The sequence below is a fragment of the Salmo salar genome, chromosome ssa07 (assembly GCF_905237065.1).
Source record: "Salmo salar chromosome ssa07, Ssal_v3.1, whole genome shotgun sequence".
In the NCBI taxonomy this organism is placed as follows: Eukaryota; Metazoa; Chordata; class Actinopteri; order Salmoniformes; family Salmonidae; genus Salmo; species Salmo salar.
The window spans coordinates 26,367,179-26,390,149 of record NC_059448.1 but is presented as its reverse complement, the minus strand read 5'-3'; the positions used below and the strand labels follow the sequence as shown (position 1 = coordinate 26,390,149).

At 43.0% G+C, this 22,971-nt stretch overlaps 1 protein-coding gene across 2 annotated transcripts; it reads left to right on the top strand.

Annotated features, from left to right (window-relative positions):
- The first annotated feature begins 1,003 nt into the window (after positions 1-1,003).
- Positions 1,004-19,994, top strand: LOC106608993 (splicing factor 3B subunit 2). 2 transcript variants are annotated; one of them, XM_014207310.2, is made up of 22 exons: positions 1,004-1,181; positions 2,313-2,359; positions 2,461-2,544; positions 2,797-3,024; positions 3,222-3,284; positions 3,541-3,664; positions 10,014-10,135; positions 10,433-10,541; positions 10,813-10,913; positions 11,202-11,402; positions 11,665-11,784; positions 12,069-12,149; positions 14,099-14,326; positions 15,342-15,491; positions 16,765-16,854; positions 17,080-17,187; positions 17,339-17,446; positions 17,671-17,813; positions 18,014-18,115; positions 18,239-18,338; positions 18,633-18,824; positions 19,461-19,994. In XM_014207310.2, the coding sequence occupies exons 1-22, from the start codon at positions 1,052-1,054 to the stop codon at positions 19,530-19,532; spliced, it is 2,703 nt and encodes a 900-aa protein (XP_014062785.1). In that variant the 5' UTR covers positions 1,004-1,051; the 3' UTR covers positions 19,533-19,994. The 2 variants fall into 2 exon arrangements, with proteins under 2 accessions (XP_014062785.1, XP_014062786.1); XM_014207311.2 differs by having other exon boundaries at positions 1,013-1,181; positions 2,461-2,520.
- The last annotated feature ends 2,977 nt before the right edge of the window (positions 19,995-22,971 follow it).

The following is a 22,971-nucleotide window of genomic DNA, read 5'->3' as shown; positions in this document are numbered from 1 at the left end:
GGTTTTATTGCAGAACAGTTGCAGGGGGTGTTGAGTGGTAGTGTTATGTCTTCTCAGACCGTTGGTCTGGAGTAGGATTAGATAGGGTAAATAGTGGAATGGGGTGATGTTGTTTTTGATTATAATTTTTTAGAGAGGGCTAATTTGGCAGGGTAATTTTTCCTTTTCCCCAATTTTATAGTACCGTATCACAAATCATTTAATGTATGTAGGTAGGCTGTGAATGGCCTCACACTCCAGTAGAGTAGGTGGTGGTGTATGCACCTTAAAATTGGATGCGATCCGTCAACAATCCCAAAGAAGCCAAATTGAGCTCAGTACCGCATCGCCTTGCGCCTCTCAAATTTTGTAAAAACGCGGAGGGCTCCATATAGCTCCGCATTGACATGATTGGTCGACGATAGGTGAGGGCGGGAGGTCCTGTATAAACACAAACGGACTTCTTTATTAACAACTTGCTTCACAACAGCTCTGCGCTGCTCAGCGAAGCACAAGAAGTATGAATTCCCTAACATCTGCAGAGGCAGTATCACTATAACACTTACAAAAAAAAGATTGCAGTTTTGAAACTGCAGTAAAACTCCAGTAACTGCAGTCGACTGTGGATTTTGGACGCAGTAATTGCAGTTATACTCCACTGACTGAAATCTTTTTTCGTAAGGGAAATGCTGCAAGGCCCATGCAGGTGACAGATTGACCATACAGCGCCTTGTATGGAGCTCAATTTGGCCTCTGGAGGCTCCACAATTGTGTCACACCATCCATACAGCGCCTCTGACCACATTTCTCAGATCAAGCATAAATTGCCTCTTACTTCACATTGGCATGTCAATTTGGCAATGAATCAGGATCGTGTTTTTCTTATTTAAATACTGCGACCTAGTGGTTGTAATTTGGAAACCCATGGATAACATTATTCCTCCTACCACAAACTACATTACCCAGATGTCTCCAACTGCTTTTTCCGGTTTCCCCATAGTTCTTTGCGAGATTTGTCAGGTTTTCGTGTCTGTTGTTTCTGTAGAGTCCCATTGCTCAGTAGAATTTCAACATGGCTTCCGACGGACCGCCGGGGACTGAACCCATGCCTTCCGACTTGGGGAGCTCTGTAGCGGCCCTGAATACATGGAGCAATCCGGAGCTTCAAGCCAAGCTAGGCGAGCTAGGCGCACCCAACATGGGTATGAGTAGAAGCCGATGAGCAGCAAGCTTTGAATTGAATGAATTGTGTGTAGCAGTAGCTAGCCGCTAACATGCTATCCATACATATGTACTTCCGAGGCAAAGTTAGCTAGCAAGGCCCTCATGGAAGTAATGGAGAGTGCAAACTAACGTTATCATAACTCGCTCGCTATCTACACAAACAATACATATTAGCTACAAGTTCATGTTCAACACCTCTACGCATAGTATTTTGCTTAACGTTAGTGAGTCATCATGGTTGATAGCTAACAGCTAATCTTAACTTGCTGTTTTGGTTGGGTGTTTGATAAAAGTCGCTGCATGGTCAATCTGTTTGCATTGGCTGTACAGCATTTAAAGCCAATTTATGCTTGATCCGAAAATATGGTCGGAGGCGCCGTAAGGATAGTGTGACGCAATAGCGAAGCCTCCAGAGGCATGCAGAGTTCAGTATTGCATTGCCATGCCCCTCTCAAAATGTGTAACAATGTGGAGGGCTCAATATAGGTCCGGCATTGACATGATTTGATGAGGGTAGGTGAGGGCGGGAGGTCCTGCATAAACACAAACTCACTTCCTTGACAACAGCTCTGCACTGCTCAGCGAAGTACCTAGAAGTATGAATTCCCTGACTTCTGTAAAGGCTGTATCACTGTAAATGCTGCACGGCCAATGCAAATATTGGATTGACCATGCAGCAGTACAGAGCTGTTGTGAAGGAAGTTGTCAATGTTTGTGTTTATACAATACCTACCGTCAACCCATCAGGTAAATTCAGCGCTATATTGAGCCCGTCGCATTTTTACAAAATTTGAGGCGAACAGTGACGCCTTTAATAGTCCTATATTATAGGACCGATATAGCCATCTGCAGCATGGGCGGAAACGTCCTCCCCCCAAGAAAAAAAATTGCAGCACCTCCAAACCTTCCGAACACATTTTCGGATCAAGGATAAATGATCTAATAGCAAGTCATGCATGCTGCGATGCTTTCCACGAAGTGGCTGATTTAACTACATAGCAATATAAATTAACCTTTCATTCCATCCATTTGTAATGAAATCATCATTCTTGTTGTCCCAGCTGTATTGTTCATTGTTGGTTTACAGTTGTCTTTTCCTCCTTCCTTAGGCCCCAGAGAGGAGATGCTGGACAGGCTCAAGGGATACATGATGCAGGTCAGTGTGTGCTAGTGAGGGGGAGAGTGGAAGAGTGTATTGCATCTTATGCGTTTATCTGATCCATTTGTCTTTGTGTGCATCTGTGTTTTTCCACTCAGACTGGAGTGATGCTCAGCAAGCCCAACCAAGGGGGTGATGACAAACCTATGACCACGCAGGTCAGCACCAACCGACCCTATAAGGTTTTTAGACAGTCCAATCTAATTCCTCTCATTCTTACATTTCATCACTGTGATTATTTAGCCATAGACTCTGCAGCATGTCATCAATCTGTCATGAACAGGACCAGGAGTTTTACCTTTACCATGTGACCTGACCAGTAAAAACAAAGGGGAGTTGGTTAAGTCACATGGTGCCGGAAGAACTACTTACCCAAATCAAAAACAACTTTACCAACAACCACCCTTCCCTCCTCCTCTACCTTTGTCCCCCAGATGCCAGGCATCCCCCCCATGCCCCCGATGCCCATGCCGCCCATGCCACCTGGTATGGGTATGCTCCAGGCGATGAGCATGATGGCGGGTGGACCCCCTCCACCAGGGATGCATATGGGAATGGAGCCTCCAGGCATGCCCCCTGGCCTCTCCCAGGAGGACCAGCTGAAGATGGTGCAGCAGAGGGCTGCCATGATGATGCAGCATGAGGAGAGGGCCAAGCAGCAGGTAAGACCAAACCACCAGAGGGGGTTTTATCTAGGCCCCTGAGTTTTACCTGACTAGGAACTACACTAGGCCCTAGTTGTAAGGTAGTCTGTATTATCTTGCGATGGGAAGGAAGCAGTGGCTCTGGAGGGGTTCTGGTATGATGTTCAGTTGGTGATGAATAGTTTCAAAAGTTGACATTTTGTGTGTGTGTTCAGGGGGATTCCCGTGCTATGGAAGAGCACATGAAGGAGCAGGAGCTTCTGGAGCAGCAGAAGAGGGTGAGGACTGGAGGCTTTCTCCCATCTAAATGATTTTGTTGTAATTTATTAATAGTTTTGTGTCACAACCAATCATATAGTAATGTTACAGTCCCTTTACTTGCTTGAAATATATCACATCTTCTAATTCTTGCTCTTCCCTACCTCTCTTCCCTTCATCCATATCTCCCTTCTCTCTCTTCTTTCCTTTCTTCCCTCCTCTCTTCCTTCCCTGTTCTCTTACTTCCCTCCTCCTCATATCTCCTCTCTCTGTCAGGCGGCAGTGATGATGGAGCATGAGAGGCAGCAAGAGCTCGCTAAGATGCAGCATGGAGGACCAGGGCCCAGGATGTCTGACCCGGGTCCACGACCCCCTGGCATGATGCCCCCAATGATGAGAGGTCAGTAGTGCACACCGCTAGAGAACGACTGGTAATTGGTCGGGCCGATATTAGCCCTTAGTTATCGGCAATCGGCCCTTGAATTTCGGCACAGCCGATTTTCCCCTTTATAGCACGTTAACACACTTGCCTATCGTGTGAAACTCCTGCAATCCGGCGCCACTGCTAACTAGTTAGCCTGTCCTTGAGGAACCTCTGGGCTGCTTGCTAGCTACCCACTCTAGTACTTTCATGCTGCATATACATTTTGCACACTTTAATAATGCCACATGGAATGTAGACGTTTTTAAGGTGATAATTGATTAACTGTTAGGCAAGACAATGTCCATACAAGCTGCAGCACTTACAAAGCAACCAGGGGTTCCGTTTCCGGTAGAATACATTTTTTTGATTGCGATATAATGCTTTTTATTCATTGATGGTGTGCTCCAACTTCAAAGTCAAATATACTTCATAGGTTAATAAATCCTCAAGCTGCTTGGAAATTAAGCGTTTCTATTTTTACCCACGCAAAAGACGCAAGTTCCTTCAGATAAGTGTACCCCGACTGGGCAAAATTGGCGACGATTGTGTTGATTGTGTTCAGTGTGCCCACCGAGGGGATTCTTTCTCCAAAAACAGTAAAGACTGCCTCAAGATCTCGCTTTTTCGAGGAGAAAGTAACGAGGCTGATGCAAATCGCAAGCTGCTCCAAGGAGTTGGACAGTTTTGACTTCCCAACAGCAGCGGCTCACTTTGAGCATGTCAAGGTCCAACGCAAACGCAAGTAAATTAGAGGCGAATTGTGTTCGTCAGGCCCAGTCTTAACAGTTCTGCTGTCGCCCTAGGCAAGATCAACATATCCCGCCCTGGTGTCATGTATAGTATACAGATTTGCAATGGATTGAGAGAGGAGAGTAATTATGTGTAGGCTTATCATATGAAATTGGTGCATTTCATTTGAGCTTATTCAGTAGCTCTTGGAAACGAAACATCGTTGCCAACTATTCACATCGGAGAGTTGCAGTCATTAGTCAGCCGACGGCATATAGCAGGAAACAGAGTTGTTTATCAATAAGCCACATATATCACACGTGACGAGTCACGACCCCACGATAGTTCAAATTATAACATACGGTTTATTTACATCCAGTAGAAGTGTAAAAAGAGATAATTTGAGCTTGACGTCTTTGCATGGCGCAATCACCGTGACGAGTCACTACCCCACGATAGTTCAAATTATAACATACCGTTTATTTACATCCAGTAGAAGTGTAAAAAGAGATATAATTTGAGCTATGGTAACCAGTGCTTTCAGGACAGGTCGGGCCTCGTTTTACAGGACCATTGTAAAATAAGCTTTCTCTTCACGAGCCAGCCTTAACGAATGTTGTTTATTTACACATCGGATTTGATTGTCCAATATCAGTTGGTTAATTTCTTTATTTTATGGCCTCCTAGAGCGGCCTCTTTCCACTGCTTTGTTGCTGATTAGCATCGGGAGTGGGGCGGGCTAGCCCTGGTGTTCATAGACTGCCATGTTTTGTTATTTATTAGGCCTAATTAAAATGTTCAGGCCTAGATTGTATTTTAAAACAGCTGTGTTTTGTTATTTATTAGTAAAAAATATTCATACAAATAGTCTATAGGACAGGTCGTTCGCAAGTTATGTTAAACACATTATTATTTTACAAGTTTTATTACTGTGTAGGCGGCTTGTTCTTCTAGGCGTAATGTTTTTTGAAATTTACATATATTCATTTATGATTTATAGCAGGGAGGAAGACGCAATGGGCAATGTTTTGCTTTTCAATAAAACCTGTCATGTTGGTATAAGAACATCATTCTACTTTGTTTTATTACCTTTACAGGCACATTTCTATTCTGTTAAGATGAATTACAATCATCTAAATGTGATTTTGATCACTGTGGGTGGACACCCTAATGCGTTAGTGTTCAGGTAAATTATAATCACACTGTCCGGCGGCAAATTTTTACGAAAACCCTGAAAGCAACATACCAGTAGCTAGCTAGGTAAACAACATTCAGCATAGAGCTAACTTTTGCTAGCTAATCAAATCAAATTTTGTTAGTCACATGCACCGAATACAACAGGTGAAACCTTAGTGAAATGCTTACTTACAAGCCCCTAACCAACAGTGCAGTTTCAACAAAAAATATGGCTAAGAATAAGAGATAATTGTAACAAGTAATTAAAGAGCAGCAGTAAAAAATAACAACATATACAGTGGGGTGCCGGTACAAAGTCAATGTGCGGGGGCACCGGTCAGTTGAGGTAGTATGTACATGTTGGTAGAGTTATTAAAGTGACCAAATAGTTTGGGTAGCCATTTGACTAGATGTTCGGGAGTCTTATGGCTTGGGGGTAGAAGCTGGTTAGAAGCCTCTTGGGCCTAGACTTGGTGCTCCGGTACCGCTTGCCGTGCGTTAGCAGAGAGAACAGTCTATGACTTGGGTGGCTGGAGTCTTTGACCATTTTTAGGGACTTCTTCTGACACCGCCTGGTATAGAGGTCCTGGATGGCAGGAAGCTTGGCCCCAGTGATGTACTGGGCCGTTCACACTACCCTCTGTAGGGCCTTGTCGTCGGAGGCCGAGCAGTTGCCATTCCAGGCAGGGATGCAACCAGTCAGGATGCTCTCGATGGTGCAGCTGTAGAACCTTTTGAGGATCTGAGGACCCATGCCAAATCTTTTCAGTCTCCTGAGAAGGAATAGGTTTTGTCGTGCCCGCTTCACGACTGTCTTGGTGTGCTTGGACCATGTTAGTTTGTTGATGATGAGAACACCAAGGAACTTGAAGCTCTCCACCTGCTCCACTGCAGCCCCATCGATGAGAATGGGATGCTAGCGAACGTCATTTCACTACACTAACTTTATTTGTGATTCCTAATATGCAAACCCTAACACAAAGTATGCTAACTTTAAAGCTGTGTTTGTGCTGAGCGATTAACCAAAATGTAAGTTACTTTTCAGTTTTAAAAAAACGAATTGCGTCGTCGGTTCAATTATTTGAATTCCATTTAGTTCGTTTTTTTTCTTCTGTGAGCTCAATGCGCGCATTGCACAGTTTCTCTAGAGATAAATCATATCCAGCCTGAACTGTGTGATGTAGTTTCCAATAGGCCAATATTCTACATAGTCTAGCGCATAAAACGTGGTAATTAACTACAATGATCATAAACCATTGCACATCTCTACTGAACAAAAAGATAAACGCATCATTCAACAATTTCAGTGAAGTTACAGTTCATATGAGGAAATCAGTCAATTGAAATAAATAAATGAGGCCCTGATCTATGGATTTCACCTGACTGGGAATACAGATGTGTATCACAGTGGGCCTCAGGATCTCATCACGATATTTTAGTGCATTCAAATTGCCATCAATAAAATGCAATTGTGTTCGTTGTCCATAGCTTATTCCTGCCCATACCATAACCCCACCACCACCATAGGGCACTCTGTTCACAACATTAACATAAGAAAACCGCTCGCCCACAGGACGCCATACAAGTGGTCTGCGGTTGTGAGGCCAGTTGCACGTACTGCGAAATTCTCTAAAACATCGTTGGTGGCGGCTTATTGTAGAGAAATTAACATTCAATTCTCTGGCAACAGCTCTGGTGGACATTCCTGCAGTCAGCATGCCAATTGTACGCTCCCTCTACTTGAGACATCTGTGGCATTGTGTTTGTGTAACAAAACTGCACATTTTAGAGTGGCATTTAATGTCCCCAGCACAAGGTTATCATGCTGTTTAGTCATCTTCTTGATATACCACACCTGTCAGGTGGATGAATTATCTTGCCAAAGAAGAAGTGCTCACTCACAGGGATGTCAAATTTCTGTTATCTTTTATTCCAGCTCATGAAACATGGGACCAACACTTTAAATGTTGTTTATTTTTGTTCAGTGTACTTGACCGGTCTGTTTATTTTTCACGCCTGCTACAGAAGAGACAAGAATGCATGATCGTGAAGGGATATAGAGAGCAGCTGTTGCTTTGCGAGGTATCTAACTGAAAATACAGGATCAAAGTTTAAAAAAAATGTCCAGAGTGACTTACAGTATTGAATGCATACATTTCATACATTTTTTCTCCGTACTGATAGTTATTGATAGTTGGTATTCAGCAGTCATAAAAGTATGCCTTATTTACTTTGAAGAACTAAAAAATAGTGATTTTGTCAGACCGCATAGGCAACAGCTGATGATGACTTGGAATGAGATAATAGTAATCAATACAACAAATGTAATATACACAACTGAAATATTTTATTAAAGTACATTTAATAAATTATTCAGTGGTGTTACAGTATTCAACCCAAATAATCTAAACCGAGATTATTTCTAGTAATTCAACCGAAACTGAACCGACCTCAAAAGGCACAAATTGTTCAGCACTACCAAAAATGTTGTTACTTCACTGAGTTAGCTAAATGACTTGTCTTTCCCTTGCTGAGCCGACCTGCCCGAGCCGAACTGCCTGACTACATGCAGAGTATGTGAGCGGAGTTGAGCATCGAAAATCCCGTTCTTCGCTCACGGAGCGGTGCTTGCGCACCACTCTGGCGCTCCACATCCTTTCCAAGGAGCCAGACAAATAGCCTAAGAAGGAACATTTATTATTTAGGCTATATTATTAGCCTATTTCAAGGCTATGGCCTACAAATTAATAAATTGTGAAGCATTTACGAGTGCAACACACTAGGCTGGCAGGAACATTACGCTTTCAGCATTTAAACATTTAATTGTATTAAATCACCATAGTCTATAAATTGCGGATGTAGGCCGTGACTTAAAACGAAATAAAAATGAAATGAAAAATGCCTTATTAGGCTCCTCATCTTAGTAATTAACCTTGATTTTGCACTTGTGTGCTTTTTCAGTTTATTTATGAAAATATTTAGTGAACTCCATGACAGTGCTTTTTGAATTCACTTTTATAAACACAAGTTTGGCCAGAGTCTGTGGCTTCAGGCTCATGTGATGGTGCCTGGAGAGTAGCCCAGTAGCGGAGAATACCCTCTCTGCGATTGCAGAGCCAATGGATGCTAAACACCCTTCCGCCCACTCTTGCCAGGCTGGGCAGGGATGATGAGTTTTTCTTTATGTAGGCGAAAAGTTTTTTTAGGAAAGATAACCCTATCGAAACAGAAATCCTCTTGAGAGAGGTAATATGTTAGGCCTATTGAGCCAAAATCAATGATAGCCTATTGTATAGATAATAGAACAAAAATGAAGCACACTTTTTAAGAGATCAGATTTTTTGTTTATGAATAATTAGCTACATTGATGCACTTAGCTAGCTACCCACCTCGTTCCTTTCTGTTAGCATGTGCATGTAATACAGCATCATGCTTTCGGGATGCGATTCTTTTCAGATTCCACAATGATTCTTTAGTGGACACTACATCACCGCACTCCCTCTCTTGCTCTTGGTCCTCATCTTTGTAATCACCTTGATTTTGCACCTGTGTTTTTTTCAGTTTCTTTATGAAAATCTTTAGCAAACTCCATGACCGTAGCTAAAGCAAGGGGCTATAGCAGCACACAAGTAGACTACAAATGCATGTCCTGATCTCGTGAAATAAGTGGTACTGGAGCGAAATTGGAGCGGTTGCTCCAGCCTTTGGGGAAACTCGCTCTGCGCTCCAGTCAAATTCGGCACGCTCCTCTCTAGGCTCCACTCACATGCTCTGGTTACATGACACAGGAGTGGTGTCATGTCTCTTAAAGAGACAACCCATTTAAAAAAAAGAAGACAATGGGCTACTTCTATAAAAATTGGATTGATTAGTAGGCCTAACGTGGTCTCAAATGAAAGGGCAACAGATTGTCTTCTGTTGCCCCGTAGACTACTGAAAAAGGCCAAAAGGAGTCAATAAATCAATGCATGAAGACAGTCCTCTTAAATATGAATTCAGCTGTATTGTGAGTAGGCCTATGCAATCTTGCTTCACCCAGTTTATCAAGAAATGTACTATTATGTAAATAGTTATATTGTTAAAAACAAAGTCAAATTGATTGTATGGTTGTATAACTGATTTGTTGAAGCCATACATGGCTGTATATGGGAACATTTGTTATTAAAATGTTCAAATTGAATTATATGTATTATTGCCATAAAATATTGGCAATTTTTTAAAAATGTTCTCAATATCGGCCCTTCAAAACTCATATTGGTCGTTCTCTACAGAAAATTATAACAATCGTTTCTTAATGGACATGTCCAGATAGTCCCTCCCTGTTTCTGTCCATTTTCTTCTGTTTCGTGCTTACATAACACCACCGCGGTACATCGACACGGTTGGTGTAAATCAAAATGTGGGTCTTGCTGTGTTGTAGGTATGAACCCACCCCCTCCTGGTATAAATCCTGGTGGAATGAACCCACCCCCTCCTGGAATGTCCATGATGCATACCCAGAGACAGAGAGTTCCCCCACCGCCAGGAGAGGACGCCAGAGAGGTACGACTGAACGTCAAACTAATAGACATTTCCCTTGTAAATATTGTTTGTCGTAGTCTACTTTGTGCTCTTAAACATAAGGGACAAAATACTTAACACCCATGTCAATTGAACTGGATGCTTGCAACTTACGTTTTCATTTAGTGAGTTATCTCAGGTAAGAATTCAGCCGCTGTAGAAGTCTGCTCAGTGTAAGATTTAGAAGAAATTGATTTGCGATATGTTTAGTATCAGGAGACACCTGACCTAAGAAAATCTAGTGTGTGTGTGTGTGTGTGTGTGTCGTTTGTTTAACAGGTGTGGCAGGGAGAGGAGGTGGGCATTGGCCCTAAGATCCCTCAGGCCCTGGAGAAGATCCTCCAACTAAAGGAGATCAGACAGGAGCAGCTAAGCACCGCTCCCACAGGTCAGAACAGTGGAGTTGGATTATGCATAAATCCTTAACAAATGACAAAATCATGACTTAAACAAATAAATTAAGCTAACTCTATTTATAAAATATATTTATTGAATATTTCTTCATATCTTTCAGTAAGTTAACATCAACCAAACCTCTAACTCTCATGGTATCTTTCTATTCTAAGTACTGCTGTCCTAGTTCTTGTTATCTGGGTTCAGAGCCTTGTAGGAGCTTGAACTGGTCAGTGAATGTCCTGTTGTTTTCTATCCTTTTCCAGAAGAAGAGGAGGAGGAGAGCCAGGAGATGGAGATGAACAACTCCTCCGCCCCCGTCCTGTCTGAGACGGAAGAGGATGACAGTTCTCTCTCCAAGAAAGATGTGAGCATTGTTCTCATTCACAACTTCTCTCCTGCTGTCTGTGGGTGAATCTCAATTGTCTTTTCTTGATTCCTCGCGTCCTCTCTCCTTGCCTCCTTTTCAAAAGGCAACAGAGGGGAAGAACCTTGGAGCTTCTCCAATGTGAATTCAGAAGGCTGCGACTCAGCAGGGAATTGAACTCACAACCTTAGAATTGAAGGGCGGACACTCCAACCACAAGGCCACTGAGTTGGTGTGTGGATTAAGAAATGGTGCTATTTCCTGACATTTTCTCTCTTCCCTTCTCAGAAAAACCGCAAGCGTAGGAACCGCAAGAAGAAGAACAAGAAGAGGCGTGTGCAGGAAAAGAGGGAGCAGGCGGTGGAGAAGAAAGAGGAGGATGGCGGGAAGGAGAAAGAGCATGAGGTGGAGATCGAGTACGTCACTGAGGAACCGGAGATCTACGATCCTAACTTCATCTTCTTCAAGAGGATCTTTGAGGCCTTCAAGGTGAGAGCCTGCTCTGTTTTGATTATTTGTTTATTCATAACGAATTAACAAATGATCCGTCAAAACATCCTACAGATTTGTCCACAATCTTCTTGACCTTATTATTTACCGTTTTGATGACCTCTTATGAAATACAATATATTGTTGTTAAATTTGGATATGGGTTTTCTGTTTGAGTGTTTAGTAAATTTCTTCACTTAACTGGCTTTGTCTCCGTCCCTCTCACAGTTTTTTTTTTTAAATTTTTTTTTTCATCCCTCAGCTGACTGACGATGTGAAGAAAGAGAAGGAGAAGGAGCCGGAGAAAGAGAAGGAGGCTCCTACCATGTTGAAGAAGAAGGGGTTCGAGGAGGAGGCAAAAGACAGCGATGACAGTGATGATGTTAGTATTCATCTATCCTATGTTTTCCTCATTCCTTGGCTTGGATGAACAAGGCAAATTCTTGAGCAGGACTGTTTATACTCGGTGTCTCAATTATCTAGCCTACTGCCCTAAGTAGTGTGCACTTGTTCTCTCCCTTTCAGAGAGAAAGTTAGAGGATTGGGACATGGGGATAGTGTCTTCCTGTTCATGTTGTCAATTACTCCTTTGGAACTGTTGACCATGGAAGTCCTCCTCCTTACTCCCCTTTCTCCATCTCTCCCCATCTCTCTCCGTGTGTACAGGAGATCAGACCAGATGTTCCCAAGCTATCTAAGAAGAAGCTGAGAAGGATGAACAGACTGACTGTGGCTGAACTCAAACAGGTAAACCACTTTCTTATAACATAGTGGTTATAAGATCTAGCTGGTGTCATTAATGCTCTGTATCATTAATGTTATAAGTACTGACTATACACACACACACACACACACACACACACACAGTACCAGTCAAAAGTTTGAACACATCTACTCATTCAAGGGTTTTTCTTTATTTTTTATAGTTTTCTACATTGTAGAATAATAGTGAAGATATCAAAAACTATGAAATAACACATGGAATCATGTAGTAACCAAAAAAGTGTTAAACAAATCAAAATATATTTTATATTTGAGATTCTTCAAAGTAGCCAGCCTTTGCCTTGACAGCTTTGCACACTCTTGGCATTCTCTCAACCAGCTTCATGATGTAGTCACCTGGAATGCATTTCAATTAGCAGGTGTGCCTTGTTAAAAGTTTATTTGTGGATTTTCTTTCTTTCCTTCCTTCTTAATGCATTTGTGCCAATCAGTTGTTGTGACAAGGTAGGGTTGGTATACAGAAGATAGCCCTATTTGGAAAAGACCAAGTCCATATTATGGCAAGAACAGCTCAAATAAGCAAAGAGAAACGACAGTCCATCATTACTTTAAGACATGAAGGTAATTCAATCTGGAAAATTTCAAGAACTCCCGGAGTCGCCTCTTCACTGTTGACGTTGAGACTGGTGTTTTGCGTGTACTATTTAATGATGCTGCCAGTTGAGGACTTGTGAGGCGTCTGTTTCTTAAACTAGACACGCTAATGTACCTGTCCTGACAGGTGTGACATATCAGGAAGCTGATTAAACAGCATGATCATTACAAAGGTGCACCTTGTGCTGGGACAATAACAGCACTCTAAAATGTGCATTTTTGTCACACAACACAATGCCACATATATCTCAAGATTTGAGGGAGCGTGCTATTGGCATGCTGACTGCAGGAATGTCCACCAAAGCTGTTGTCAGATAATTTTATGTTCATTTCTCTACCATAAGCCGCCTCCAACATCGTTTTAGATCATTTGGCAGTACGTCCAACCGGCCTCAACCGCAGACCATGCGTAACCATGCCAGCCCAGGACCTCCACATCCGGCTTCTTCACCTGCGGGATCGTCTGGCGTGCTGACCACACCAAAAATAAATGTACACATACATGTTATTGATTCGTTTCAACCATAACCGCTCGCACACGTCAATGAGTGTCTGCGTAGCCAGGCGCTAAAATAGTCCCGCCTCTCCCATCTCGTTATTGGTTTTTAGAAGCATATACCCACGTGGGTGATTGAAAGCTGAACTGAGGTCCACACTCCAGTCGGGTGTTATAATGCACCATAAAGTTGGGGCGGCAGTGGTTAGTGGTTAGAGCGTTGGACTAGTAACCGAAAGGTTGCAAGATCGAATCCCTGAGCTGACAATGTAAAAATCTGTCGTTCTGCCCCTGAACAAGGCAGTTAACCCACTGTTTCTAGCCATCATTGATAATAACAATTGGTTCTTAACTGACTTGCTTAGTTAAATAAAGGTCAAATAAAGGTTGTTTGCCGACCGCCATAGAAAGTCCGAAGAAGACTGAAGGATGAGAGATTACTAGAATCTTACTAGGTTACCCTTTTCTCTGTGTATTGTCAGAGTAGAGGACCTTGTGCATTTCAGGTAAACTAACAACCCAATATTTATATCCCAGGACAAATTAGCTACAACTGCATGATAGCTACTGCAAGCTAGCTAAATGGCCTTGAATGTTTCATGCGTTTTGACCTGTCCCCAAATTAATATAGTTGGTTCAGAGTTAGTTTTAATATTTCAACCTGCGTGTCCTGATCGTGTCTGGTGTGGATGGACAAAATTAACATGCGAGCGATGGCGCATGCGCATCCCCGGTCTAGTCAGCATGTGACCTCCCAACTATATCACCTCTCTTTTCGCTCCCTTCTCTCCTGTCATCCCCCTCCCTCTCTCCTCCTCTCCAGTTGGTGGCGCGTCCTGACGTGGTGGAGATGCACGATGTGACGGCCCAGGAGCCCAAGCTGCTGGTACACCTGAAGGCAACCAGGAACACGGTCCCTGTCCCCCGACACTGGTGCTTCAAGAGGAAGTACCTCCAGGGCAAGAGGGGTATAGAGAAGCCCCCCTTTGAGTTGCCAGAGTTCATCAAGAGGACGGGCATCCAGGAGATGAGAGAGGCTCTGCAAGAGAAGGTGGGTGACTGGTTGGGGTTGAGTGGGTACAGGGGGCCACAAGCTGGTGGCAATATAAGTGGATCCATTTTGGGATGTACTCATGTTTGAATGCTTTCCTCTTTGAGGTAAACACGGATCCATCATGACTAGATAGGTGTAAGAATGTGGTTGGGGCATTGCTTTTATCTGTGATTACCTAGTACGGAAGGGCCATGTATTTCGGGGATCATCAACTTGATTTTTCTTGAGCGGATGGTCAGGGGCCCGGAACATAATTACAAATTTGTTGACTGCAAGAAGCACAGATATCAAATTTGACTAAAACATAATAATTTCAAACCTTGCTTGCATTTGTATATGATCACGTAAAAAAAATATATTTTTCTGCACATCTAGACATATCTCTTGAGCTGTCTGTATCCTCCTGACTGGTGGTGATTTATTTTTTAAGAAACTAAATCTGAATCTCTGCTAAAATCGGGGTAAAAGATTGAAAGGAATGTGAGTCTTATTCAGTACATTTAGTAATTGCTTGCTTTTCTAAAGTCTACCAACCTTGCCAGCAGGCATGCCAGCTAAGATAATTAGACAAGCTAGCTACTCTAACTTGATTGATAGCCTGAAATGGCTTCTTGGTAGCTAATTGAGGTTGGGAGATTGGGAACCTGTCTGGGCTAGCTAAAACCAACTTTATAAAATTGGTAGGTGGCTAGTAGTATTACAGAAAAACAACAACAGGACAAATCTAATGGGGCACGTGCCGCATTTGATCACATACAGTATATCTCTCTATTATACTTTGGAACAGATTTCCAAAATGAAAATCACTTGGAGCTGATTTGCTAGTGTTTTTACAGTCCCCCCAAAAAGTAAAATAAACTCGAGGGGCCAAATAAAATCACCTGCGTGCCAAATTCGACCCACGGGCCTCCAGTTGGGGAACCCTGATGTATTTCTATGTAGTAGGACACAATCTAATATGCATCTGTTTTATCCTGTGTAAACTCTTTATCGCTATGTTCCCTGTTCACAGGAGGATGCCAAGACCATGAAGACCAAGATGAGGGAGAAGGTTCGTCCCAAGATGGGCAAGATCGACATTGACTACCAGAAGCTCCACGACGCCTTCTTCAAGTGGCAGATGAAGCCTAAACTCTCCATCCATGGAGACCTCTACTACGAGGTAGATATACTACACCAAAAGTATGTGGACACCTGCTTGTCGAACATCTCATTCCAAAATCATGGGCATTAATATGGAGTTGGTCCCCCCTTTGCTGCTATAACAGCCTCCACTCTTTTGGGATGGCTTTCTACTAGATGTTGGAACATTGCTGCAGGGTCTTGCTTCCATTTGGCCACAAGAGCATTAGTGAGGTCGGGCACTGATGTTGGGCAATTAGGCCTGGCTCGCAGTCTGCGTACCAATTCATCCCAAAGGTGTTTGTCTTGAATGTCATTGTATGCTGTCACGTTAAGATTTCGCTTCACTGGAACTAAGGAGCCTAGCCCAAACAATGAAAAACAGCCTCAGACCATTATTCCTTCTCCACCAAACTTTACAGTTGGCACTATGCATTGGGGCAGGTAGCATTCGCAAGTTTAAACAAGTTTTATTAGTTTTACATGTATAGACAGGTTGGTTGTTTAGCAACAAAACCGATGTGTGCGCAACAATGGGGCAAAACACACAGGGTTGGGTTAGATTGTTGACAACATGTAAACTATATTCTATGTTTATTGAAAACATAAATACATTTGCACAAAGAGCACTTGTTGTCTCAAATACATCGTTACAGTTGTTGGTTAGCTAGCTAGCACATTTTTGCCATATTAGCATTGACATGAAATTAGTCAAAACACCTCAAAACAAGACATGGTATCAAGAACAAGATGAAATGAGCTTTTATTTATTTATTATTTATTTAACCTTTTATTTAACTAGGCAAGTCAGTTATGAACAAATTCTTATTTACAATGACGGCCTAGCTGAAACGAGTCACTTACGATTCCCCCACGTGGCAGTTTCACATCGTTGCTGGTAGCCATCTGGCCATCCAGAATCATAACAACTCACGGACTTCTGCACCATTGAAGCATGCGCGTCGTTTTTTTGGGTGACGTTGTCAACTAACCCGTCTCTTTCGACTATCCGGATATCCCCCCCAAAAATGTCATGACATTATTTGAATAGTGAATTATTTCAAATTCACTTCCCTAGCACATGAACGTTATAAACTTACCACTCTATTTATCATTATCACATACATTTAGGGGATTTATCGCGATATGGATTTTTGTCCATATGGCCCAGCTCTACTATGTGGTTGATTTTGGGTTTCCTTCAATAGTTCCTTGTTGAATGAAATCCTGGTTGTCAGTGGACTGCTCTGGTAGGTTTCTGGTTCTCACACTGGCCTCTCTCTTCTCTCTCTCTCTCTCTCTCTCTCTCTCAGGGGAAAGAGTTTGAGACGAGGCTGAAGGAGAAGAAACCAGGCGATCTGTCAGATGAACTGCGTATCGCTCTGGGCATGCCGGTTGGACCGGTGAGTAAATCTTCATCCTCATCTACTACTTCACTACTTCATGTTATTGTTATCTCGCCACTAACGTTATTGTTGCTGGACAGCTTTATAGTTATGCTTTATTTCATTTGACTAAAATAATTGTGTTGATGATGATGGTTGTCTTTTTGAGAGCAGAATGACACTGATACACAATGGTCTTGTCAATAAAATTGCTTCACCCTCCCCTCCCCCCTCTCTGTGTAGAACTCCCACAAGGTGCCCCCTCCCTGGCTCATCGCCATGCAGAGATACGGGCCCCCTCCCTCCTATCCCAACCTCAAGATCCCTGGACTCAACTCACCCATCCCAGAGGTAGGCTCGACTTTAACAGAGACACGCTCTTTAACAATTTACCGACTTGTTACAAAAGTATTAACACTGTATTGAAATGTTTCAGTATCGTGAAGCTCATTACAGACGAATGACTCCCCCTCTTCCGCTCTCGTTCTCTCCCTCCTCTCAGAGCTGTTCGTTTGGTTACCATGCTGGTGGTTGGGGGAAGCCTCCTGTAGATGAGACCGGCAAGCCTCTGTACGGTGATGTGTTCGGGACCAATGCAGGAGACTTCCAGGTAAGATCCTCCTCATACACTGATGGATACTCTACAATCCTGCCTCATACCCCTAATATCTACCATACACCAAACTTCCCTACACTCACTACCACATATGCCTATATCATACAACCAGTCTGCTTTTAATCTATTGGTGTATTGACTGGTGGCCTAATGTGTGTGTGTGTGTGTGTGTGTGTGTGTGTGTGTGTGTGTGTGTCTCTCTCTCTCTCTCTGTGTAGGCTAAGGCTGAGGAGGAGGAGGTGGATCGTACGCCGTGGGGAGAGCTGGAGCCTTCAGATGAGGAGTCTTCAGAGGAAGAGGAGGAAGATGAGAGCGACGAGGAGAAACCAGACGAAACCGGCTTCTTCACACCGGCCGACAGGTAGACATTCACATGTTGTTTACTGGACGTTTGAAACACAACATGTTGACATTGACTTGAAATGAACCAGTCTCTTTATACTGTTGGATCAATTGGCCTTTGATCGCACGGAATAACATTTGCATTTGGTTGACTTGAGTACCTTGATCAGTGTTCCAACTCCAAACCTGTGTGCGTTTTGTATATGCCTCTCCCCCCAGTGGTCTGATCACCCCAGGAGGCTTCTCGTCAGTGCCTGCTGGTATGGAGACTCCAGAGCTCATCGAGCTGAGGAAGAAGAAGATCGAGGAGGCCATGGACGGGTGAGTGTGTGGCCTTACTTAAGCTGTGTGTGTGTATTCTCTATTGTGTGTGTTGTGCTACCTAGGCTGTGAATGTGTGAGTTTGTATCTTCTAGTGATTTATTTCTACTGAATTATGTGTAGGAATGAGACTCCTCAGCTGTTCACGGTGCTCCCAGAGAGGAGAACGGGCTCTGGAGGGGCAGCCATGATGGCATCCACACACATCTACGACGTATCGGGGGTAAGAACAACGTCTGCTTTCATGCAAGTTTTGATACATACTGTACATGAATGCATTGCGTAGTCAACACATCTACATCCATCCTCAGGATCATACACACACACACTATGACTGCGCCCGAATCAGCATCCGATCTATAGTGAACTATTTTCGGCCAGGTCTCCAAACCATTTGGACGCAGTCGTACCCCACACACACACACACACACACACACTAGGAAATTAGGGTGCCACTACCATTTCAGATTGTCTTTTGTTTGAACCCCCCTCTCGCTCTCTCTTTATCCCTCTCTAGGCGATGGCTGGTCGTAAGGCGGGTGGAGGCCAGGAGTCCCAGGGGGTGGAGGTAGCCCTGGCCCCAGAGGAGTTGGAGCTGGACCCAATGGCCATGACCCAGAAGTACGAAGAGCACGTCAGGAACCAGGAGGCCCAGGTGGAGAAGGAGGACTTCAGCGACATGGTGGCCGAGCACGCCGCCAAACAGAAGGTGAGAGGAGGGAGCGACTGCAGGCTAGCATACTGGAAATCTCATTCTCGGTTTTTGAAATGTATTAGACCACTAGAGCCTTGCTGAGGTTAAGAGTGTTTGTATTACCAGTTTTCAGTTCAAAAGGAAGCAAAAACAAACTCTAGATGGGAAGACTAGAGGGACATTTTTATGATCTTTACTAGTATGAGGGATTTCAACACCTAAATCCCTATTACAACTTTAGCTCCAGAAATCCAATGTTTTTAAAATCCACTTTCATAATAACTAATATTGCAAGGTCTTGCTTTTTAAAAATGTAATCTCTATTCTTGTGAATATGACTATCCTCCTGTAATATCAGTGTTTGAAAGGGGCGTGTACATGCACAGCTATCTCCCTCCCTCCTTCCTCTCTCCCTCTTATCAGCCCTGTAGAGATAATGTGTGTGCGTGTGTGTCGGAACCCCTCCTGCTTCATAACGGCTGTTCTGTACTCAGTAGCACAGAGACCTATGTCAACATGTTGTGCCGGGATAGGGGGTTAGTAGAGGGGTAGAAGGGGGGGGGAAGTAGTGTTTTCACTGTTGTATGACAATATTGACAACCTATTTTTTTCTCTCTCGCACTCTCATTTCCCTTTCTCTCTCTCCCACAGCAAAAGAAGAGGAAGGCCCAGCCCCAAGACACACGAAGTGGTGCCAAGAAATACAAAGAGTTCAAGTTTTAGACCAGCAAAATCACACAGGGAGGAAATGGTAAGGGAAGAGAGGACAGGCAGAACGAGACTAACGGGGCTCAGATTTTAAACCACGAGGAACCAGACTGTTTCACTACCACAAAACCATCAATTATCACTGTTGTTTTATTTTCCTTTAAATTATGATGTAAATAAGTGTCAGGCGGGGTTGGGGTCAATTCCATTTCAATTCCAGTCAATTCATAAAGTAAACCAAATTTCATTTCCCAATGTTCCTTATTGAGCGTTGAAGATAATTGGAATTATATGTTCAGTGTAATTCCTGAATTGAAATGAAATTGACCCCAAGACTGGTGTCCAGTAGAACCACTGCCAGGTCTCCTCCGTATGCAGCATTTGTATGACCCATCAATTCTATCCTGTGTGACTGTTATTTGTTCATGTAACTGTGCTTTTCTGTTTTTGTAAATAAACGACTCAATGCCAATCCAATCTATGGATCCATATGGTTAATATTTTCAGGGTTTATTGTTTTTTTCCTGGCCATGTGACCTGTCACCTGACCAGGAAAACTCCTGTCCCTAGTTAGTGATCGCCAATAACAAGTCGACAGACACGGTGCGGAAAAACTCTGGGCCCTACATTGCTATAGTCCTTACTTTAGTGATCTACAGCTTTAACATTCTGTCAACATGCCTATGGCTATATGAAGTCAAACCTAGCATGAAAAACCATGAGCTGGCCTCATGCTTCGCTGATATACCCCCTGACCAAGTCATAAGGCTCTCTAGAGCCATAGAGCTGACTGACGTACTAACAAGGTGTAGTTCTAAACTCGTCCACCGAGGGCTGACAGAGGACCCAGTGTGACAGACACCTGACGTCTGGGAAACTTAACCTCATACGAACCATCCTGATCTCGCGAGCTTACATTCTGTTTCGCCTAAGCTCGCGAGAGCAGGATGATGCTAGGGAACACTCACTGTGACCTAAATAACTGCAGTAACCGCATGCTGACTCGATCACTAGCACATATACACACACACACACACAGTAACACAATGCCTGTGAGGCCCCTCTGCACCACACTGTCTGGCAGGCTTTCTGCAATACCATTCCTGGATTTGTCAGCCTAGTGTATAGCAGCCTACTACAACCTCTCAGCCACTTTGTATGCTAGAATAACTATTCTATGTATTAGGCTTAATAGCCTGCTTAAAAAAGAGGTGTCTGCTACATAACCATATGATATGCACTAATTATCTCTCAAATGAGAAGGACCAAATAAGTATTTTACTATGTGTGATGAGGCTAAATTCTTCATGAAAGGCAAAGTGAACTCCAGACATTGGCTATTGTTGTGGAGATGGCATGACATCATTTAACAGCATATGAATGCTTTCTCGCCCACACTGGAGAAACCCTGGCATGAATCATCCGTCCGAAGACACCACGTAGATGGATCACACACACTGTGAGAGAGATTCAGAAACCGGTAAGCCCACTCACATTAATTAATGAATGAATGAATGAATGTCATCCTAACTGCAAGTACTAGGCTTGGCCATTATACTATCATCAGTGATTTGCAATGGCCCCTTCAATAGACATGTCCTTGTCTTCCATACTCAGTTCTCGTTGATAAGATCTATTCAGACACTGTTTCTTTACCACTAATTGGCAGTCAAGCCAAAAGTTGCATCGTCATGTCTTGGGTTCAGGGTTGACGTCTTGGAACACAATGAGACGTGGCAGATCCAGAGCACTGTTTAGAACCCCTGGGTCCATCCATGGCCATCATTTAATCTGTGTCATCCTAATCTCTCTATGGATGTCATCACATGCAGCAGTGGCGGGAAGAAGTTAACAAGCAACACCTTATGCGACTTGAGACAAATAAAATGGCCTGCCTGCACGCATATTATTCACGGGTGCAGGCATAGCCACGGGAAGTAGGGGTGCTGCAGCACCCCCTGAAAAATCTGAATTAAAAAATATATGTTTTGAAGAAAATAAAAAAAGTCACAAAAGTAGTGCACTGGGCCTTTACTTGTATTAGCGGACCGATATAGACGTCTGCAGTTCGGGCCAAAGAAAATGTTCAGCATCTCCGCTTTGGCAAAAAAAGGTAGTTGTATAATTAAGAACAGTGTCTAGCAGTATTCAGTGGTTGGAATTGTAAGAGTTGTTGCCTTGTCCCTTTCTCTGAGATTCATTCTAATGGAATCCAAAAGAACAAAACCCTGTCCTCAAACATTTACATCAAAAGGTGCCAAGTTATGGGCAAAAACATCCACATCAAATGAAATATTTTTCTGGTTCAAATAACATGGAAAACAACCCATTTTTGTGCAGTATTAATTTACCATCCTTACAAACCACTTAATGTAAATGTACATTACTGTATATAGGCTGGTCATCTAGGTTTGTACCTGTAGACTTTCCATCACCATGAACTAAAACAATGCACAATACAGTAATTGTGTACATTGAGACATCAAGTGGTATGTGATGATGTGGCTCATCTGGTAGAACATGGTGCTTGCAATGTTCGGGGGTATAAAAATGTATGCACTCACTACTGTAAGTTGTTCTGGATAAGAGTGTTTACTAAAATGGAAAATGAATTAATAGACCATTTCAGCTTCCACATAGAAATAGGTTGCATTTGCAATTTATTTTCCCCAGTCAGCAATAAAATCGCAGCACTCCCAAACTACTTCCCGCGGCTATGGACGCAGGGTGTTTGTTTCAATAAACTGTTGCCTCAGGAAGATGAAACATGTTATGTGAATACCGGTTATGACTAATTTATGACAAGTATGTATAGATTTTCACTAGCAAGTAACTCAACTCCTCCACGGAATTGAGTGTAGACTAGAGTTTTTTTTTAAATGAACCTGACTCCTTCGAGTCGCTATGCGTCAATAGGCCTACTTCAAAAATGTAAATTCTTAAACCATACCGTGTACCTATGTTTGTCATCTGTTTCATGCCTTTCTTTGTTTTCTGAAATCCATACTTTTTAATACAGTTTTAATAAAATACAACCACTGACTGTTTCCACATTGCTGTTGCTCTAAAATGTCAACAAAACCCGAACGCGTAGGCTATGTGCCAATTTAATCTCAACAAGGAGACAGTCGCTGGTTGTATTTTATTCAGGCCACGTGACGTGTGTGTGATTATCAAATGACAACATCTGAGTGATTCATATTCCAGCCAGCCGGTAGCCAGACTATAAAATGTACACCACTTCTCTTTTTGGCACAAGGCCTACATCTAACCGCAGTAGCCTATTCACTTGCCCATATGACATTGTTATCGCCCACGATAAGCCTAATTATCACGATCACCATGAAGAATTAGTAACTCGGTTATAAACTGTGACTACCGAAAGTAGTAGACCAATTGTAAATGAAAGGGAAAGCAACCCGTAGTCAACATGTGCACAGTCAAACATTTCCCC